Below are 18,239 nucleotides of genomic sequence, written 5' to 3'. Positions count from 1 at the left end.
CTATTCACCGGCGTCCCGCTCCCCATATTAATTCCACCAGCAAAGTGTCCAGAGTTTTACAAACATGTAGAGGGACCAAGAGTGGCAAATTCGTGAAGTAATAAAGCAATCTAGGGAGCATTACCATTTTGGCAATAGCTACCCTGCTCGCCACAGACAGTGGCAAAATTGGTCCTTCTGTATGTAGCAGAAGCTTGGCCGACAACAGTGACCACCACCAACAAAGTCCAGACCTTCATCAATGCTTGCCTGAGGAAAAGACTCCAAATCCACTGCCAAGCAACAGCGACCTATGGCAGCTGCCGTTCCAACTTTCTGTTCATAAAGAAATCATGAAAAGACGCAGGGGCTGAATAGGTCGCAACCCCCTGCAAGTCCGCTCCAAACACCACCAAGTAAGCCTTAACCTGGAACCCTCAGGAGAAAAGGAAAAGAAGGCCAAGAAAGACCTGGTGCCAAGGCCTTGAGGCTGACTGCAAGGAGATGGGTTGGCTGGAGAATTCTGGTTGGTGGCCTATATCCCAGGCGGGGTAGTAGGCCTAAGTAAGTAAGTACACCACCCTCTTTCTCAATGACAGAAATCACCCTGAAATCATGCGTAGGATTTTCAGGCACTGTCTAGAAATGGTTTGCATCGTACTTCACCAACAGTCGGAGGAGTGTTTTGGCAGTGACAATGACAGTCTTCTTCCGAAGTATACAAATCACCATTACATTATACAGAGGTGTCAATAGCTCTTTAGGTAGGACTCTGCAGCTCAGGCTGAGGTAAAGGTATACTGCTTGACCAGAAGTAACTGAATTCTGGGCTAATATAACTCCATTTACATGCATGCCTTTCTTTACAGAACTGTATCTTGACAAGTTTACTTTTGGTGTAGATACATCTTTTCTATATACAAATAGTTTGATTCCATGTTAAATGTATTCCTTTCTTTATTTGTCTTAGGTAATCTTGAGGTCTTGGAGGATTGCTGTTAGGGCTGAGCACAGACTGGCACTACCTGGAGAAGTGAAAAAATCCCACAGTGATTTTTTGTTGGAAGACATTTTACACAGCAAGTATTAAACCATCATTAAAAGTGTCAACTATTATGCTATGTAGTGCTATTCTGTTATGGTATATCATGTTATTATTTTTTTGTTAAGCTTGGTTGTTACATGACATTAATGTTGATCAGCATTTGTCAAGCACAACATTTGGCACTGAACTAGCATTTGATCGACACATATAATGTACTAAGAGGATGTATTGTATGGTTAAAACATCCATGAATTTTAAACTTCTCTGAACCAGAGGTGCTCTTTAGTTGCTTAGGTTCTGATAAGTATGTTATTGTAAACCACTTTGGTCTTAGCCTACTGTATGCATCATCATCAAGTGTGGAATTTTGACATACCTATCTTTAACTTCACTTCAACCTCTAGTTTTTTACAGTTAAATTCTTTAAAGAAAATATATTTAACCAACTCACCTGCTGCAGCCATACGCAGCGGGGGTTGGTCACAGTCCTGACCCAACCCCCATCAGCGGTGCACAGCTTGGGGCAGGGCCAGGCCTCTACCCAGGCACAGAGTCCAACCCCACTGCGAGTGGCCAACATTTTGCTGCTCACAACCTACAACTGTGCACAGCTGGGGTTGAAACATATGGCCACGCATTTTGCATAACCTCCAGCTGACAGCCAACCTCCTGCTGTGTGCTGCCTATGGTCATGTGAGGTGGGGGTTGGCAGCAGGACCTGGTCCCCATCTAAGCCCTGCGCCTAGCCCTCCACAGAAGTCCACTTTCCCTTCTGGACCCCAAACCCACTTTTACTTTATTCATTTATTTAAATTTTATGTACAGCGGTACTTCAGGGATACCAGTGATCAAGAGTAACCCCATTCATGGTACTGCATTAGCGGGTAAGCTTCTCCAAGCTCCTACAGGAGGAGAGTGGTACCTCAAGGGAAGCTGCAATGGGTCCCCGGGTAGTGCAGCCCTGAAACCATTTTTTACTTTCTTTCCGCGCCTGGGGAGAGAAGTCCCTCTGCCCCCATTGCCCCTCAGAAGTGAATGGGTGATAGGGTATCACTACCAACTGACGAGCCCCAGAGTCCTGTAATGGCCACCACAACATTTTCTTTATAGTTTCGGTTGGCCAGTCAGATAAAGCGATACTGCGAAACCAGTATAGGTCCTAAAAGTGCCGAAGGGAGGAAAAGATCCATCAGCCAATCAGAGGGCCACCAGAAATCAGGCTAGCTAATATTGAATTACAAATGCAAAAATACCTCATGCAGGCTCCAATACAAGAATACCATGCATCAATGAAGAACCAACAAACAATATATCAAGATCACAACACATTGAACCTACAGCAAAAAATGTACACCCTGTTCACACATGTGCCTCACCAGGCATTTGACCTTTACTTCACCCTCTTTACTTAGTCCAACATTTATTTTCCTGCAGTTAATTTGAAAGCACCCTTACTTTGACTTTGTTTACTAATAGTTGCACACACAGAACATCAGCAAAACTGCTTCTAAACGATGTACAATAAAATATTTGCGTTACAAATTGTCAGCCAATATTTTGCAATAATGTACTTTTGATTAATTGCGGGCTAGAGTTAGTATGAATGTAATCAATTGAAAGAAATTAATTGATATTAAGGTTTGAGATTGGGTTAGTGTTAGAATAGCGTTACTTTTGGTTATTATTAATATATTTGAATAGAATGAACTACAAAATAAATCTGTTTAGTAAAATACCATGCTAGGGTTAGGATTGGGGTTAGAATAAAGTTTGCATATCATTAGGTTTATCTTGGCTTAATGACTTAAGTTGAGTTAAATATATAGTTGACATTAGCATTAAGACAGTCTTTTAATTTAAGCAATGGATCAAAATTGGATTAGAAATAGTGTATATACTAATTTACTTCAATAAAGAAACATTTAAATTAAATTACTGTGGTGCAGGAGTGGAGTGGGGTTAGTGTAAGAATAAGGTAACCTGTTTATTAAAACAATAACAAATGAGTATTAATGAAAGGTCATGTACTTAGTTTAGATTAAATACCATAACAACCCAAATCAAGCATTGATGAAGCCTAAAGGCTGTTGGCCAATGCCAGACACACTGGCTTTGCAAATGTTTGTTTCTACTTGCTTATGCAGTTACTTACCTAATCCTTGTACTCTCATGAAACTCCCCTAGGCAATCATCCTCGCATTGTATTATCTTTTGCAAACCAGTTTGCCCCTTTTTTGTTTTCTTTTCTTCCAATTTGTACTAATTGTTTGTAACAGGTTGTAATGGGAACTAATGGAGCCAAAATGTTTGTTGGATGCAGCAAACGGGTGTTTTAGTGCTTTTTACTGTTGAGGTGTTAAATTAATATAACATTAGGAAGAACTTTTTCAGTTATGTGAAACTCAAAAATTCTGTAAGGGAAGTCTATCGTTTTGCCGAACATTAGATAGTTACATTTAAGCATATACAAAAATGCTCCTTCAACATTACTCATTTGATAGAAATATAATTTCACGCTCTTGGATGTGTTGCAGAAGCCAAGACTTACATTTGGGGTAAAACTGCAACTGGTAGAATAAAACCAGAGCAACTGGTAGTATAAAATAATGCAAACGAATTCTGTTTTGTGGATTTCAGAGGCAGTTAAAAATAATTCTTTGGTCTTTATCGTGAGTTCGGTAGCTTTGGTAGTATCATTTTGTTATGAGTCTGGCACTGTTTAAGTCCAACTGATCTTATACTCCATTCTTGTGCAGTATAATTTACTGCTACCAGCATTCCTGAGATTTATGTGGTTACTGCTTTATTTTATTTTCATGTTCCTGTTATAACGAGGACACTTTTTGGGAAATCTAATTTTGCCTCATGGATGTAGTATAGGTACCAGCCTAATCCATGGTAAATCAAAAATAGTACGATTCTCTAAGAACCCCACAATGCAACACAAAGACAGGAGCTAATAAAGTAATCAACAGTGCACTGAAAGTTGTGACCCATGTTTCCCCATCCTTTTTTAAATTGATTTTTATAGCAGAGGAAATTGCACAGTAATAAATACAAAAAGAAAAAAAAGAAAAAAGAATATTACAGATTTTGCAAAGCAACAGTGTATCGATAAATCACATACAGGCAAAAAAATAAAAATAAACTATGATTAATATCTAAACAGCATAGTTATATCCAATTTGTTATAGGTGACCATAGCTTTTGAGCAAAAATCTTTCTCTTCCGACCCTTGAATTTATAAACTGCATTTTCTAATCGGTAAATGCTTAACAGTTTAGATAGCCAGTCATGATACATTGGTGGGTCGGCATCTAGCCAGCGTGAGGTTATACAAAAGCGAAATGCGGACATAGCGATAAATATGAAACCTTCTTCATCAGTCGTCCTTTCTATTTGATCGGTTTGAATTCCGAATATTACCAGTTCAGGTGATAAGACGACTGTTGAGTCCAGAATAATATTTAGAAATTCTTGTACTTTGATTACAAATTGGATTAACTTCGGGCAACTAAAAAACATGTGGGTTGAGTTAGCAGTCAGAGATCCACAGCGACTACAATCAGTACCATTCATAGCTTTCCATTTCAATAATTTAAAAGGTGTATAATACAAATCAAAAACAGACATGTAGTGCTGGCTCTTAAGTGATCCGTTAAATAAAACTTGACAGCCCACCTCTAAAGATCTTGATATATCAATTCTATCAATCCCTAGGCTTCTTTGCCATTTGTCTGTAAATGTTTCAATATCATCAGAAATTTTGTCTAACAACATTTGATACAGTACACCAATTCGTTCTCTTTTCTTTATGCTTTCTAACACATCTATTTTATTCATAGACTCAGTATATAATCGATTTTTAGACTCTAAAAAGCTTCGAATCTGTAAGAATTTGAAAAAATCAGTTTTATGTATACCAAATTTGTTCTGAAGCTCCATAAATGGTACGAGTCGATCGTCGTGATACATCGACCCAAGAGAGCAGATCTTACGGTTATTCCAACTAATCATGACGGAATCGTTAAAAATTTCGGGCAATAGTGGATTCTTCAGAAGAGGTGTATAAAAATTAAGTATGGACAAAAAATTGAATTTCTTATTAATTTGTTTCCATAAGTGTTGTGCTGAAATCATAATTTTGAATTTCCTTTTTTATAATAACTTGGTTCTGAATATCTGAGGAGACATTGTCGGGCTTCTGTTCCCAGAAGCATCTCGTAGATTGATGGTGACGTAGCTATATCTAAGCTGAAATCTTGGAGTAATAGAATGCCCATAAGTCTTAGTATAATGACCCAATAATATAGACAGAAATTCTGAACCCCTAGACCTCCCCTTAATATCGGGAGAGTACACCACTTGAGGGATCTTCTAGTTCTTCGATATCCCCATAGAAATCTAGAGATAATTCTGTCTAATTTGCTAAAAAAAACGAGGGAAAAAGAAGAGGAATTGTACGGAATACATAAAGAAATTTAGGGAAAATAATAATTTTAACTGCGTTGGTACGTCCCCACAGAGATAAATGCAAGTTATTCAATCTCTCTAGTGTGCTATTCGTAGACAATAATAAGCGATCTACATTTAGCCCTACAATATCCTCCACTTTAGCAGAGATTGTAATACCAAGATATGTGGCAGTAGGGGTTAATATGACACCTTCTGGTCTGCCTTCGGATGAATGAATTATCTGAGTTTTTGCAACATACAATTTATATCCTGATAATTCACCAAATTCATTGGCTAATTCTGTAATTTTGGGCAAGGATGAGGCAACATCAGTAGTGACAATAGCCACGTCATCAGCGTATGCCAGGATTTTATGCTCTACCTGGTGTAATACAACGGGAGGAATTCCAGTTTCTTTTATCAAGGTATTCAAGTATGGTTCGATGTATAACGCGAACAAGAGAGGGGAGCAAGGGCACCCCTGCCTTGTCCCCCTTATAATCCGAAAGGGTGTGGATGTATCGGTTCCTATACGAATGACTGCCTTAGGATTAGTATATAACGCCTGAATAGCCGTAATATATTCTAGAGGGAACCCCCTCCAAGTAAGAACAGACCACAGGAATCCCCAGTCGACCCTGTCAAAAGCTTTTTCAGCATCCAAGAGAATGACACCGACTGGGGATCCCATGGCCTGCGCCCAATCCAGCAGAGTAATTATACGCCTAATATGATCCGTAGTGTCCCTTTTCTTTATAAAACCATGTTGGATTTTTGAGACCAAGACAGGCATTATATCATTTAATCTATTGGCCATTATTTTAGAGAAAATTTTACTATCTGCTGTTATTAGAGATATTGGTCGATAAGACCCTAATTCGTCAGCATTTTTCCCTTTCTTTTTGAATACTCCAATACCGACCGCCTTTTTTAGAGAATGGCCGGAGAGGGCGCGGAAAGAGGAGAGGCCCCATCCAGGTGACGTGGGAGGAGGACGACTTTGTGGCAAACCACACACGCAGCAAAAGTGCCCAACCAGGACCGAGCGGCATTTAAGCCTCGTTACCAACCTGTCAAGTAAAACTCTAAGTACGACTGAGACTAAAGTCCTTGAAAAAGGCCTGGGTTTCGTCCCCACCGCACGCCCAGATAAGTTTAAGCTCCACTGTGAACGTGCAGCCTTCTTTCGGAAATTAAAACTGAAGTCCTTTTTCGAAGACAAAATTGATTTAAACTAGGCTAATCGCCGAGGTGATACGGGATTAAGGTTAAATTCCACCTTTACCCCCCACCACACACAGTACCGGCTGCTATTACAGCCTTTGAACAGGCTGTTTTTGAGGACCTTGAAACGTGCCAAAACCCAAAGACTTTTGGTAATTTCACAACTGCTGAATACCAAGCCCACCAAAGACTTCAAAATGGTATGACTATTACTATCAAGCCAGCAGACAAAGGTGGGGGAATAGTGATACTCGACACCAAAGATTATGAGAAAACTTGCCAGGATCTACTATCAGACCGGAAAAACTACATCCCTCTAACCAGGGACCCGACTATTGATCTCATGAATAGGATCACACTTTTGGTAAGAGAAGCTGAGGAACGGGGCCAACTGTCTAAAAATGAGGCAGATTTTTTATGCACAAGCAGTAGTGTGATTCCATACTTTTACACACTGCCCAAAATGCATAAAAACAGGTTGCCACCGCCCGGACGCCCGAACGTTTCGGGGATTGGGTCCCTCCTTGAACCCTTGTCACTATTTAAAGCCAATTGTGCAGAACACCCAGACACATTTAAAGGACACCAAAAGCCTACTACAGCTGCTCCAGGGTATAACCTTCACAGAAAGCACAATCACATTGGTGACGTTGGATGTGGAAAGCCTATACACGAGCATTCCCCAGGACGAGACCATCAAGGTCCTGGGGCAGGCTTTGGAATCCATAGATTGGAACTACCAGACTCCCAGAGTATTCATTATTGAATGTGCATCGATTGCTCTCAAAGAATTTTTTTTCTCATTTAAGGGCCAGTTATTCCTTCAATGCACGGGGACATCTATGGGCAGCACTTTTGCCCCTAGTGTGGCAGGGCTTTATGTGGCAGACTTTGAAACTAAGCACATCTTACCTTCTACGTGCCCATTCCACTCTTCCATATCCTTATGGAAGCATTATATCGATGATGTTCTGATGCTATGGTTAGGCACTGGCAATGAACTTGAGCAATTCCTGGTCTGGATAAACACTCTGGACCAAAACCTTAAGTTTACACATTCCATCAGCAAGACTGAAATAGTCTTTCTAGAGGTAGTAATCACTGTATCTGGCACAAACCTTTCAACTAAAACGCATCAAAAACCCACAGCCAAAAATAACCTATTGGAGTTTACGAGTTTTCATCCCCGCCCTCTAAAAGAAAATTTACCATACGTCCAATTCTTAAGACTGAGACGTAACTGCAGCGACTTACAAGTCTTTAAGGAACAGGCTGGGGGCCTGACAGAGAAACTACAGGAAAGGGGTTACCCCACTGCAATCCTTAGAAAGGGGTATAAAAGAGCTCGGAATCAGACACGGGAAGTGCTCCTGGAGGATAAAACCAGCACCCAGGGCGCAATCCCTCTCACTTGTGTAACAACGTTTAACAGTTTATCTAATGTCATGAAGAAGTCCATAAATAAACACTGGAAAATGATAACAACTGTTAAAAAAGACTGGGAGAAACCTCTCTTCTCGTATAAGAAAGGACGCAGCTTAAAGGATGTGCTAGTACACACACGCCCTAAGGAACAACCCCCACCAACAGCTACTTCTGTCACTGACTCCTGGGGACTACCAAGGATCACGGGTCATTACCCATGCTCTGACTGCAGCGTGTGTCACCTGACTGCCCCTACAAAAACACTGTCACCGGAACAAGGGAAGCTGTGGACACAAACTGCACACACTAATTGCAACTCAACTAATGTTGTGTACATTATCACGTGTCCCTGCAACCTACGCTATGTGGGTATGACGTCTCAAAGAGTCAAACAACAAATATGTGAGCATAGATGCAACATTAGATGCAAAAAGACTACAACAAAAATGAGCAGACATTTCTTAGCAAGCAATCACACCACCAATGATTGGTCAGTGATAGAACAAGTCACCGGAACAACAAACCTAACTAGCAGATTGTTTCAAAAGGAGCAGCGTTGGGTGTACAGACTGGGGACTCATCTGTCTGGCCTAAATGATGACATTCCCTGGAATTCAGTGTTAAAATGAACCAGATTAATCTGGCTTAACAAAGAAGATTGTTCTCATTGATTCTTTAATATCAATTTGTGATCATTCCTTTGTGGCTTCCACATACTCTGAAGATTATGGGCTCCCCTTTATTGCTGAATCTTAACACTGGGCCATAGCATAGTTGAGTGAACACTCCATTCTTGCTCTTACACACACCAACCATTCTGGGTACATGCAACTCCCTGTCCCTACTGACCACCTGTAAATTGATCAATAATTTAAAAATGGTTGGAGTGATTTATTTAGTTATTAACATCCTACTATGTCACACGATGCACCGAGAAAGTCGCGATGGACACCACCGGCTTTTGGAGTTAACCGCACCCTCAGCGCGATCCTGTCTCGCTGTGTACGTGCACCGTCCCTGCAATACACAAGTTTCTTCTATCCGAGTTACTCACACCACGCCCCACGTGGCTTTGGTATGGCTGCTTAGTATACTCATTGCTTTGTTTTCGGTAACCAATAACAACTTGAAAGTGCATCCCACTCCAGGACCATAAGGCGGGATTGGTGCGTCATCATCCGTTTGGATGAACTGACATTGGATTACCTGCTGACCTACGTCATTACACGCCTCTCATTGAGTTTAACCTCTCATTGAGTATACGGGCGAGCCAGGCGCCTCTTGCGACATGGCCACGCCCACTTTCATTGCGGACTACGCCCAACCCGGAAACAGACGGAGCTACGCGGCGCCGCTTTATAAACACAGCAAGCAGCCCGATCTCTGTCTTCGGGGTCCAGTTTGAGGAATAGCTAGGTGCCACACGGGTGCCGGGCTTTGAGGGCGTGAGTTTTCATCTTCTACCCACGCATTTTTACAGCGATTCCAAGATAAGTACCTTGGGTGATAGTTTAACCTCTAACCTGCCACCTCGTGGATTGTACTTGTTTTTTTTATCCTACAGGGTGTGCCAAGTAAGCCTCCACCCCCCTTCTGTGACCCATGGTGCATTTTGCATCTTATTTAAAAGTGAGACGTTCTTATCAACTTCTTTTCATCAGGTGATGGGTGGGGTCATCGACCTTTTGGTCCATTGATCCCACCATAGGAGTAGATTACTCCGGTGTTTTTAAACTACTTTAGCTTCCTGTTGTTTTTAATACACTTCTAGTTCACGTCACCCTTACGTACAACTGGCATCTCCTATAGGGGTATGAAGGTTGGTGATAATTATAATGTTTATACGCCATCCACTATTCTCCCACTTGTTTGGAGCACCAACGATGTACATGTTAGACCAACTACTTAATTGTGTGTTTTGTCTTTTATGTATGTCTGTCCCCTCTTTCTCCTTAGGTGCGGTAATCCTCCTAAACCAGGAGTTACTGGGAATGAGCAACTGCTCTTCCCCTTTTTTGCACCTTTTTCACTTTTTAATTATCTTTTCACTTACACGTCCCTAGGTAAGGGTGAGCCTTAGGGCGCTCATACCACCAGGGTTTATTACACAACATGAGTCCTGAAGAATGCCTGGTAAATTAACACCGTTTCATAGGCTGAAACATGTCGACTGATATTAAGACTAATTGGAATTAACCAAACCATTGCACTTGGCTATCATTCCGATCACATAACTTTTAACTGTGTATGAGGGATCTAATATTAAAACATTTTTTTGATACTCATCAGACACTTTTAAGTATTCTCACTGCACGTCTACTTCACGAAACCTGCTCTGCAGTAATTCTGGCGCCGCAGCACACCAAAAAGGTACTAGAACTTTTTGGTGGGGCCCGATGATGAAGCATGACACTGACCAGGTCGGTGTGTGAAGGCTTTCTTACCTACCTAAGTTGGGTCAGGTATTGATTTTTCTCCCAATCTCTTTGCTCCTTCAAGTGGTTACTGTTTTACCACAGACCTCTCTTTTCTTGTTGGCTTACTACAATGGTAGCCAGGGACCAAGAATCAGGTGGATGTCCTAGGAAAGCTTGATGGAATATTTTGAGCAATTCTGGTTTAAGCATATTCCTAAAAGTGCGATAAAATTCTAAAGGGATTTGATCTGGCCCCATAGCTTTACCTGGAGCTAGGCTGAGTATGGCTGATTCAATCTCTTCCCAAGTTATAGGAGCTGCAATCAGATTATTATCTGCTTCCGTTAGCTGAACGTTATCAATTTTACTCAGATAATCCATTGGGTTTTTAACATCACAAATTTCATTAATGGCTTTATTATATAGGACCTTATAAAAATCCCTAAATGCCTTCAATACACCTGTTTTGGAGTCTTGTAGTATTCCCTCTAGATCATTGATTTTCAGGATATCACTCGAGGTGGCCTTCTGTCTTAACCGTTGGGCCAATATTTTCCCTGTTTGTTCACTTAATTCATAGCGTTCTGCCTTATGTTGTTTGTATTTGAGCACAACCTGATCAGCCAGGTGAGAGTATACTGCAGCTCGTTCAATAGTCAGAAGTTGTTGCGCCTCCTCAGCACCTTGGTCATTTTTAAGACTAATAACTAATTTAACCTCTGCGTTTTTAACTTTTTCGATTTTATTCTTGAATTCAGCTTGTGTCTTCTTACGCTGAATATTAGAATAACTAATCGTTTCGCCCCGGACTATGGATTTAAAGATGTCCCAAACAGTTTGAACTGGGGCTGTCTCATTATTAGGGTCAAAAAAGTCTTTGATAATTTCAGCCATATATCGGAGATAGTTTTCATCAAACAGCAGATTCCTTTGAAATGACCATTGACTATTCAGGTTGACACGTTTAGAAAAAAATAAAAGTTCAAGTATAAGAGGGTTGTGATCTGAAACCAATTGTGGTAATAGCTCAATATTAGCATTTTCCTACAAACATGACGATATAAAGAAATAATCTAGACAAACACATTTTTTGTGAGGGATCGAGAAAAAGGTATGGCCGGGATCAGTAGGTTGTGATTTATTCCATACATCAAACAGCCCGTTTGCTAATACCAGTTCCCTTAATGCTCTATAGGTCCTATACTTACGGCCTTTATAGTCTCTAGTAGTCCTAATATTACAGTTGGAGTCAACATGAACATTTAGATCTCCACATAAAATTATGGGTTGAGAGAAAGCCGCCATCCTACTGTATCTCTCTCTGCAGTCTTACACCCCTTTGATCTTTGGGGGCATATTTACAAGCCCCTATCTCCACCACAATGTCACTTTCAGTGACGTTGTGATGGCGATAGGGGCCTTGCCTTATTTACAAGGCAGCGTTAATCCACTTAACATGGCTTAAAGCTGCCTTGTAAATACTGCACCCGTTCATGCTGTATTTAGCGTGAAAGGGGAGGGCAATGGGTGTTATGGTGGGTGTTCCCTATCTACAAGCGCAGTGTAAATAGGAGGCAGCGCCAACATTAATACCAGGGAAAACCTGGACTTAAACAGGCGAAATAAGGAGAAATGCTTCATTTCTCCTTTTTTTTGCTGTTTTCATGTGTTCTGTCTTGTACAGCACACATAGAAACAGCAATTTTCCTATGATTGTTTATGTGCAGGACGATCACCCTTCCTGCACATAAACAATCATTTAAAAAAAAAATGCAGTTTTGCAACTTCTATGTGTGCTGCATTAAGCACACATCTGCTGTAAATATGCCCTTTAGTTCCTACTCTACACCTGCTCCTCAAGAATGGGCTTTGATAGCATTGTCCTTCAGTGCTTAATATCCTACCTTTCAGTTATTCTAGCATCCCCATTTCTGAGGCCTGAAGTGTCCCTCAGGGATTCATCCTGTCCCTCATAATGTTGTACCTTGATCCCCTGCATATCCTCATTGATAGGAAGAAGACCACTATCCATCAGTACAAAGGTGACATGCAACTTTACCTAAAATTCACATCAGGCAATGTGAGGTTTGTGAACAGATGGAAAACAAAACCACATTGAAAGAAACTGAATCGTGAAAAACAAATGTTTGAAGAAAAGTCAGTTTTAAGGAAATACAAATAAACTTAAATTCAAAAGAAGCATTTTGGAGAAAAGATCATTTTAAGAAAACTCACAGAAATCGAAAATTACATTAACAATTGTAACTAGAATAAGTAAACAACATTATTTTATTGGACTTAGAAATTAGTAAGTGCATTAAATCTACAATTGAGTATATGTTAACAACATGAAGCAGTAGTTAATTCCATATTAAATCTCAGAATTCTAGTTAGGGATAAAGTAATAAAGTTTTAACACTTCAAAATATCTGAATACTGAAATTGAATGGTTCCTCAATAATGCAGTAATGCTTTCTAATCTCTCCCACTCTCTCTCTCTCTCTCTCTCTCTATATATATATATATATATATATATATATATATATATATATATATATATATATTCACTGAAAAAACCATAGGTTTTACACACGTTATAGTTAGGAAGTAGCATTTACAAAACCTATGAAATTCACTGAAAAAACCATAGGTTTGACACCAGTTATAGTTAGCTGGAAATTTTACTGATATAAAACCAATGAAATTCCACGTTATAGTTAGTTGGACTCACTATAACTTGCGCGTGTAATGCACTGCTGATGACGTCACATATTACATCACTCATGACATCACTGATGACACCATCCAGTGAATGTGTGTCTTTCTGAAAAATAAATATGTGTTACATATGTATATATTATTGAATATCTTAGTGAATACATATATTACTGAGTAATGCTTAAATATTTAAATATATGTATTAGTGTTTCACTTTGTGTATAAGTGGCTGCATGGGTTGATGAGTAAATACATGTGTATGTATATAGGTTATTAGATGTTTTTCTTAGTATCAGTATGAGTGTTTGCATGCTTTGGTGGGAGTATTACTTAGTACATAGATGCAAGAATGACTGAGTCTCTGTTTGTATGTGTTTTGAAGACAGCATATGTGCAGGACTGTATGGGTGGATTAGTGTGCATATGTCTGTGTTAGTGAGTGAATGACTGTCTTATTAGTGTCTTTATCAGTAACTACATATGTTTTAATGTAGTATATGTGAATATTGATGTATATAAGTGACTATATGTGAGAGTGAGGTATTGTAAGAGTTCCTGTTTAAATTAGTATGTGTTTCTATAAGTGATTTTTAAGAGAGTAAGTATGTGTAAGTTTCCTTAGAAGTAAAGTGGTAGTGTGTGTATGGCTGTTTATGCAAATAAATGGATGTTCAATAGTTTATTTGCATGTGTGAGTATGTGTGTGAATAACTTTTGGATGACTGTCGGTGTGTAACAGGATGTGTAGGTGTATCACTACATATGATTAGTGAATATATGTATGAGTGACTATATAGAACTGTTGGTGAATTAGTGCATGTGTATATAGATGGTGGAATTATTGAATTGGTTGTTGTAACTGGTATGAGTATCTCCATTTTTTTAAACATTTTAGTTTCTATTTTTGAATATGCGTTTCAAAGGTTAGATTACAGTGAAAGGAGGTCTGTCACTGTGTCACAAGGATGGTGTTATCAGTGATGTCATGAGTGATGTAATATGTGACGTCATCAGCAGTGCATAACACGCGCAAGTTATATTGAGTCCAACTAACTATAACGTGGAATTTCATTGGTTTTATATCAGTAAAATTTCCAGCTAACTATAACTGGTGTCAAACCTATGGTTTTTTCAGTGAATTTCATAGGTTTTGTAAATGCTACTTACTAACTATAACGTGTGTAAAACCTATGGTGCAAAGGTGCACATGAAATGCAACGAGTGTGGAGAAATTCTTCTGTACGGAGGGCAGAGCCTCATTCTTACTAAACTAAAAATTGAGAGTCATAAATGCCCCGAGAAAAGATAAATTTCTTCATTTCATTTAAAAAACAACATAACAGTTGTTTTAAAAAAAAAAAAAAAGTTCTTTTAAGAACTAACTCATTGTACCAAAAACAGCTCCAGGACCATATTATAAAGGGCGTTTATCTCCCCGTTTTTGGCTTTCGATCGTGCGCGACCGTGTGCGCGCACCCGCCCATATATTCCGGGAAAACTTCGCGATTGTAACTTATTAAATTTCTTCATAGACCCATCATAGAACTTATACTACTCAGAAGATATATTCAATCCGGATGTGTTTAGATTTACTCCTTTTCACGTTTTGAAACTTCCCTGAAGTAGACCGCTACTTCCAACCAGATACTATCACCGCGTACACGTCCTGAGACGCGCATGTGAAGTCATGTGACTTGAAAACAACACTTCCAATTGGTTCATGTAGTTTCTATGCTGCGTCAATACCTACGCCTGCTTCAAACACATGCACAGTTTTGAAACAGCATGGGCCTGAAAGTCACTGAGTGAAATATCATACATTACAGTCAGCCACTTTCAAGACGCATTCCTTCAGAGGAACACTTACCGTTTATTAGAGGTAGATCGTCCGACTCCACCGGAGGACACCCCTAATAAAAAAGACATATATATAAAATGCGGACTAGCCACTGTATCGTACTAGCAAACTTTAACTTAAAAATCGTTAGAGAAAACAAAAGGAATCGAACAAAATCAGTAGGCCACTGATAGGATCTCTTTTTGACCTTGCTAAAATAGAAACATTAGGAACAACCCCTCATGAGAAATATGAAACTAGTGAGAGAAACCGAGCTCGACGCCATCTTGCCCCCTTTTAGGCCCCATCACGAACATAGATAGCCCCACATAGCAAAACGTGATCTTATCGCCTGCCCAACTTCAGATCTGCCCCCCCCCCCCTTTTGCTCTCATGTCCTGTCGGAATGTCCGGCTGTAGATTACAATCACATGTTACATTTGGGAGGGGAAACGACAGCAGAGCGACAAATATTAGAAATATACCATACAACAGCAAAATAACAGGTTAAAACGTTTTTATTCTTGAACAAAAATATATTAAAACAACTATTTACATGACAAACGGCCGCAGCAACAAACCCACAATGCATTTCGCCGTCTACTTGATGCCGTCCCTGTCCCTCCTTCCCCAAAGTAGCAATGTTGGGCTACTTTTGGGCTGCTTTCTAGTAGGGTTTTTGAGCGTCAGAAAGTCTACAAAAGCCGTCGGCAACGGCCTGTGGTGGAGAACCATTACGTGAATAGTCCGGAGGCGACACCACTCGCCAAGGCCTGTCCCCAGGATGAACCAAGGGATCCGTTCCTGGGGCCGTGGCAAAGAGCGGCCGGCCGCCATCGGCCAGAGAAGGCATGGGCCCTACCCGAGATGTAGTTGTCTTCCCATTCTCTTCTTTTTTCAGCGCCTTGCAGGCCACGAGGGGGGAATGTCTTGCATATGCCTCCGACCCCCCCCCTCTCTTCATCGCCTGGTCCGGCCATAACAAATGTCAGCAAGATGCCGTGGGGTGCACTGGGAGGGAGAGGCGGCGCGGACAAGCCTCTCCCGCCTCCCCAGGTGGAGGCCCCTCAGCTGCACCCCCAACGATCCACGCACCCGGCAAAGGGTTCGTCCACTGTGGCGATATAGGGACGCTCCACGAGCCCAGCAAAGGACTCTCCCACTGTTGCGGTACAGCGACGCTCCACTCACCCAGCAGGGTCTCGTCCACTGTGGCGGTTCAACGATGCTTCGCCCGACAGGCTTGAGTCCATCAGCTCCTGCAACCCAGTGACTGCCGGTGGTTGCAGATCTCCTAAAAATGGCGATCGACTTTGCAGGAATGGGCCTGGCGTGAAAAATTGGCCTGGTCACCTGTTAACCAGAAAATGGGCCCCTGTCTTTCCTTTCAAAATGCTGCCAACAATATTATATCAGACTCTGCATCGGTACTTACTTATAAATGCAGAAACAACTCAATTAACACAAGGGCTCTTTTCAGAGCCACCTTATATCAAAGCACTCAAACTTCTGATTTATCTCCATTTTCACACTTTTGTAAATAGTTGTGCGCGCCCGAGTGCGCGCACCCCGCAACTTTTTTCGGAAAAAAAAAATATATATATTCGCGTTTAAGGTCCTTACTGCACACCCTGAGAAAACCTACGCAGCAAAACAATGTCTACCTTCACCCCTTTCCATGTTCCAACGCTTTGAAACGAGAATATATTTACTCGCGCGCACCCCGCAACTTTTTTCGAAAAAAAAAATATATATATTTTCACGTTTAGGGTCCTTACTGCACACCCTGAGAAAACCTACGCAGCAAAACAATCTCTACCTTCTCCCCTTTCCATGTTCCAACGCTTTGAAATGACAATATATTTACTCGCAGTGACAAAATGGCGGTCAACACTTCCTGATTTCCTTCAAATCGAACGTTAACAGACGTCACGCAGCAAAAAAAAATTCCGCGCGCGCAGCCGCTTGAGTGCGCGCACCCGTCCGCGCTTATAGATATATAATTGACTTTAACTTTAATTTTCTCAACAACTACTGAACGGATTTACACCATTCCACAAAAAGCGTAATAACTTCAGATCTGACCCCCCCCTTTTGCTCTCATGTCCTGTCGGAATGTCCGGCTGTAGATTACAATCACATGTTACATTTGGGAGGGGAAACGACATCAGAGCGACAAATATTAGAAATATACCACACGACAGCAAAATAACAGGTTAAAACGTTTTTATTCTTGAACAAAAATATATTAAAACAACTATTTACATGACAAACGGCCGCAGCAACAAACCCACAATGCATTTCGCCGTCTACTTGACGCCGTCCCTGTCCCTCCTTCCCCATAGTAGCAATGTTGGGCTACTTTTGGGATGCTTTCTAGTAGGGTTTTTGAGCGTCAGAAAGTCTACAAAAGCCGTCGGCAACGGCCTGTGGTGGAATACCATTACGTGAATAGTCCGGAGGCGACACCACTCGCCAAGGCTTGTCCCCAGGATGAACCAAGGGATCTGTTCCTGGGGCCGTGGCAAAGAGCGGCCGGCCGCCATCGGCCAGAGAAGGCATGGGCCCTACCCGAGATGTAGTTGTCTTCCCATTCTCTTCTTTTTTCAGCGCCTTGCAGGCCACGAGGGGGGAATGTCTTGCATATGCCTCCGACCCCCCCCTCTCTTCATCGCCTGGTCCGGCCATAACAAATGTCAGCAAGACGCCGTGGGGTGCACTGGGAGGGAGAGGCGGCGTGGACGAGCCTCTCCTGCCTCCCCAGGTGGAGGCCCCTCAGCTGCACCCCCAACGATCCACGCACCCGGCAAAGGGTTCGTCCACTGTGGCGATATAGGGACGCTCCACGAGCCCAGCAAAGGACTCTCCCACTGTTGCGGTACAGCGACGCTCCACTCACCCAGCAGGGTCTCGTCCACTGTGGCGGTGCAACGATGCTTCGCCCGACAGGCTTGAGTCCATCAGCTCCTGCAACCCAGTGACTGCCGGTGGTTGCAGATCTCCTAAAAATGGCGGTCGACTTTGCAGGAATGGGCCTGGCATGAAAAGTTGACCTGGTCGCCTGTTAACCATAAAATGGGCCCCTGTCTTTCCTTTCAAAATGCTGCCAACAATATTATATCAGACTCTGCATCGGTAC

General features: G+C 41.4%; 1 protein-coding gene across 1 annotated transcript in view; it reads left to right on the top strand.

Annotated features, from left to right (window-relative positions):
* The window catches only part of LOC144773083 (F-box only protein 36-like), a 337,880-nt gene that overhangs the window by 143,222 nt on the left and 176,419 nt on the right, over positions 1-18,239 (top strand). The window contains exon 2 of the mRNA XM_078657882.1: positions 950-1,058. Within this exon, the coding sequence (XP_078514008.1) occupies positions 950-1,058 (109 nt within the window). The remainder of the gene's footprint in view (positions 1-949; positions 1,059-18,239) is intronic.

The sequence above is a fragment of the Lissotriton helveticus genome, chromosome 8 (assembly GCF_964261635.1).
Source record: "Lissotriton helveticus chromosome 8, aLisHel1.1, whole genome shotgun sequence".
NCBI lineage: Eukaryota > Metazoa > Chordata > Amphibia > Caudata > Salamandridae > Lissotriton > Lissotriton helveticus.
This window is presented reverse-complemented; position numbering and strand designations above follow the sequence as displayed.